Here is a 4,040-nt window from a genome sequence, read left to right on the forward strand (position 1 = left end):
GATAATCATAAACAAGCAAAGTTGATGAACAAAGTTTTAATTAACCAAACGAAAAATGCGAATGAAGTCAATGCATACCCCTCATTATATGCCCGTGTTGAAATACGAATGATGCGCCGCGTGAACTCGGCCCACGGCCGATTTAAAGCGCGGACAAACAGATTCTATGACTACTATGTAGTTAGTGGACTCGAGCCGGTCTCGACCCGAGTCCTCGAGTCCGGAGGCTCGAGTCCGAGTCGAGTTCCGCGATCATTGCACTCTGAGCCAGAACGAGACCGGAGACAAGAAAAACGTCTCCGAGACCGTCTCGAGGGCCAAGACGGCTCGAGACCTACAACACTGGTCACAGTCGCGAACACTAAGCAACATCGTCCTCCTACATCGCGGCACTAAGCAACCCGATCGTCTGTCACATCGCGGCACTAAGCAACCCGATCGTCTGTCACATCGCGGCACTAAGCAACCCGATCGTCTGTCACATCGCGGCACTGAAAAGCAACCTGTGCTGTCATCATTCGCGGCAACTAGCAACCCGATCGCCATCTCACTACAGGCACTAAGCAACCGATCGTACCTGTCAGCATTCGGGGCACTTAAGCAACCCGATCGTCGGCTAGACGCCGCCTACATTACGTACGCAGGGCGCACGCGCAGACTCACCTATTGCTCGTAGACTCACGGCCGTTTGGAATGTCGAGCACGATGAGGGGATGCAGAGGAATCCTCGCGCAGTCGTTTCTCGCCGTCTTCAGCTTGCCGCCGTAGATGTGGTCGGAGGGGAACTCTGCGATCGCCGGGTGCATCCGATACTGTGTGTCCAGCATCACCATGGGGCTGTTCTCCGGGAATGAGAACCTGCAATCGCAAGCGCGACGTCCCTCACTGCTTTTTATTCATCCCGTCCGATTTCACGTAGCAGAGATGGGCGCACCTAAGATGCACATAGCTAAGGTGTCGGTGCGCAACATGAAATGTTGGTACAAAACGAGCATGCCCGACGCTCCTATCATGTCTACCGTGCTTCCAAACACACGTGTGAATTTTGTAAATGTGGATTCCGCTCTTGTAACGTGGCCGAACGTGGGATGCTGCGTTGCACCGAACTACACACGGTGGGCAGATCCGGAAATTGTCAGAATTGCAGGAATTGCTAGAAGAAATTCGCACCGTGCAGGGCACGACAAACCCGCTTGCCCGGGGCAACCAAAATTCGCCCTCGGGCAAGTAGCTTGAAAATGCACTTGCCAATTTAAAAATTTAAACAAACTGCGTGCTGTGTCATAACATTAATATATTTTGTATACAAACTCGTATCAGCTGTTCAACTTTCTACCGTGCCGTTAAGTGAAATGCTGGATGTGACTAGTTGTTGGACCTTCATTTACGTTATTTACCATTTAAATTCATATTAGAAAAAAATCTCATGTATTTCTTTATGTTTTTTCGGGCAATTGACTTTTGCCTCCGGGCAGCCAGTTTCATAACCCACTTGCCCGACATGGCAAGTGGAAAACACAAAATTTGTAGCACCCTGCAGTGAATATGGTCATGGCCGTACATAGCCCCCCCCCAGAAATTTAAATTTGCAACTCTTAACAATGTTTCCAGGAGTAGCTCGCTCTGGTGTCTAAGTCTTCTCTCATCTACTGCCCCCCCCCCCACTGAAAATTTCCTGTGTACGGCCTTGAATATGGTGGAGTGGAAGGATTCCACCAAGGATTGTTATTTAGAGAATATGGTTGCATTCTAATTCTTTTGGGTATTTCAATTAGGATTTTTAAACAAAGAGAAATTCCTGCCTCATACTGGATTAATCAGGGGCCGATTATCAGAAACAAAATTAGTCTCAACGTAAGTCTTGACTTTACGATGTTTTTGATAATGGGCCCCATGGCTTGTAGTTATGAAAGAGAAGGTCTGGATCTCCTTCTCAGACCACTCCTACACACGTAATTCCAACTAATAACAGATGATCGCTCACTAAAATACAAGTTCTCTGGCAAGATGGAGTCGGACAAAGGGAAGAAAAAAATCAACTATCAACACATCGCACGATTAAAATACCACGATTATGAAGCTCACCTGAAGTAGTTGTAGAATCTGCTGAACAGAGACCTATCGTAACCCAGCTCCAGCGCTTTCTGTGATAGCACTGTAGCAGGCAGCTGCTCTGGGTCTCCCACCAACACCAGCTTGCTGATTCCGAACTGAAGAGGGATCAGACAGTCCAGTTCCGTGCACTGCGTTGCCTGTTATGTAACGATAACACTCATAATCATAGACAGAGTGCACTCACGGAGTGCATAACTCCGCCAGCGACATACGCCATACGCCATACGACTCACGAACACACGATACACACATGTACTGACATGTACACGCTCCTGCTCAAGCAAGCACTCGCTGGCTTGCTGACTCGCTGGCTCGCTGGGTCGACGCGCTAATATCGATCACGCGAACACACGAACACTAGACTGGTACCCGGTCCCACCTCTCGGCTTAGTTACTCGATGGGGGAATCGAGGTGGGAGCGAGTACCAGTCTAACGCGAACACACGAGAGCGAAAACATAACCTCCTCCAACTCCGTTGGGCAGAGGTAATCATAGACAATGCAATAACGTACTGTCTGTTTGTCTTGTCTTTATTCATTTACAAAGAACTCTTATTAAAACACAATCGACACGTTGTATAGTGCAACTGGTTTACTCCTCCATACGCAAAAGGTTGAAAGCTTTTTTTTTTAATAGGGTTAGGGTTTTTTTAATTGTGTTTCTCACAATGCACCTTAAAACAGGAGTTTGAGTCCATACGGACGTGATGACACTGTGACGTCATTGAGCGACGAAACAAGCTTTCAACAAATTTTGCACAAGGGAGAGATAGTGATCCGCTCTGATTGGCTAATTTTGTCTCTTATTTATTTTTATTATTTTTAGTTAATTTTGTTTTATTTTAGAATTAGGGTTAGGGTTAGGGTTAGGGTTAGAGCTAGGGTTAGGGTTAACTGATTTCTATATCCGCAACACACTAATAATGCACCATCTAGCGGATCACTATCTCTCCCCTGAGACGTACTAGCTTTCAACCTCTTGCCCTCCATACTGCCAAGCACCCTCAGTCGGCACGCATACAAGTGGCGCCACCTCTTGGTGCATATATCCACATCCACAACATCTCCCTTCCTTTAGTTACAATACCATTTTCAGCCAAATTTAGAAAAACATTATACAGTACTGCGGAACTATAACGTTGTTCCTTTCAACTAGAATTCTGTAACATTTCAAACACTACGTAACTCCATACTATAACTACTAACTGCATGAAACTGTAGGTCAGTTATGAACTGGCTCTATCTAACAAACCTCTGAACATACATTTTAGATATACAATGCAACACTTCGTATAATCCATATCTTCCTTCTAAATTCAAACTTGATCAATAAATCTGACTGGTTTCTTAACTACTCTTCCCGATCGAGTCGTTATTCGGACAGGCCCTATAGCTGCAGAAGACGGTTCCTCTTCCTCTATCCGCAGGGTCACTGGGGCAGGAGTTGAGACGGCAATATCTGGTCGTGTATCTCCCTTGCACGTAGTCTCAGGTACATCCATCGGCGGTTGGCACTCAGTCTCAATCTTGTCAACATCTGTTGATTGACGAGTGTAATCTTGTCTTATGAACCTCCTATTTCTCCTGTAGACACCCTTTTCAGTCTGCACCAAAGATCGTATAGTGCCGGAGGCACAAGATAGACCACTCATTCGAAATCACGTGCAATGACCTGTAGTACGCAATGGAGCGCCACGTCCGCCATTTTAGGAAGCAAAACCCCCTCCGCGTCTGTTTGATACATAGAAATAATATGGATAACCATGGTTAATATAGTGTAACGGCCTCGGCCTCTGCTCTGCCGAGCCCTGCGCGCAGTTCGCTCGCCGAACTTTTCGGTGTCAGATGTTTCGCTCCCCGAACTTTTCGGTGTCAGATGTTTCGCTCCCCGAACTTTTCGGTGTCAGATGTTTCGCTCCCCGAAA

At 46.7% G+C, this 4,040-nt stretch overlaps 2 protein-coding genes across 5 annotated transcripts in view; both read right to left on the minus strand.

Moving 5' to 3' along the window:
* LOC106814421 (probable helicase senataxin) overlaps window positions 1-4,040 on the minus strand; it is a 27,436-nt gene that overhangs the window by 5,320 nt on the left and 18,076 nt on the right. For both annotated transcript variants that reach the window (XM_014818737.1, XM_014818736.1), the window contains 2 exons: window positions 2,086-2,252; window positions 664-858 (listed from right to left, as the gene is read on the minus strand). In XM_014818737.1, the coding sequence (XP_014674223.1) occupies window positions 664-858; window positions 2,086-2,252 (362 nt within the window). The remainder of the gene's footprint in view (window positions 1-663; window positions 859-2,085; window positions 2,253-4,040) is intronic.
* The window catches only part of LOC106814422 (uncharacterized protein K02A2.6-like), a 2,618-nt gene continuing 1,915 nt past the window's right edge, over window positions 3,338-4,040 (minus strand). Inside the window, exon 2 of one of the 3 annotated variants that reach the window (XM_014818740.1) lies at window positions 3,338-3,590. In XM_014818740.1, the coding sequence (XP_014674226.1) occupies window positions 3,432-3,590 (159 nt within the window). In that variant the 3' untranslated portion in view covers window positions 3,338-3,431. The remainder of the gene's footprint in view (window positions 3,591-4,040) is intronic. The other 2 variants (XM_014818738.1, XM_014818739.1) reach the window with 2 other exon arrangements.

The sequence above is a fragment of the Priapulus caudatus genome, unplaced genomic scaffold (genome assembly GCF_000485595.1).
Source record: "Priapulus caudatus unplaced genomic scaffold, Priapulus_caudatus-5.0.1 Scaffold923, whole genome shotgun sequence".
Lineage (NCBI taxonomy): Eukaryota > Metazoa > Priapulida > Priapulimorpha > Priapulimorphida > Priapulidae > Priapulus > Priapulus caudatus.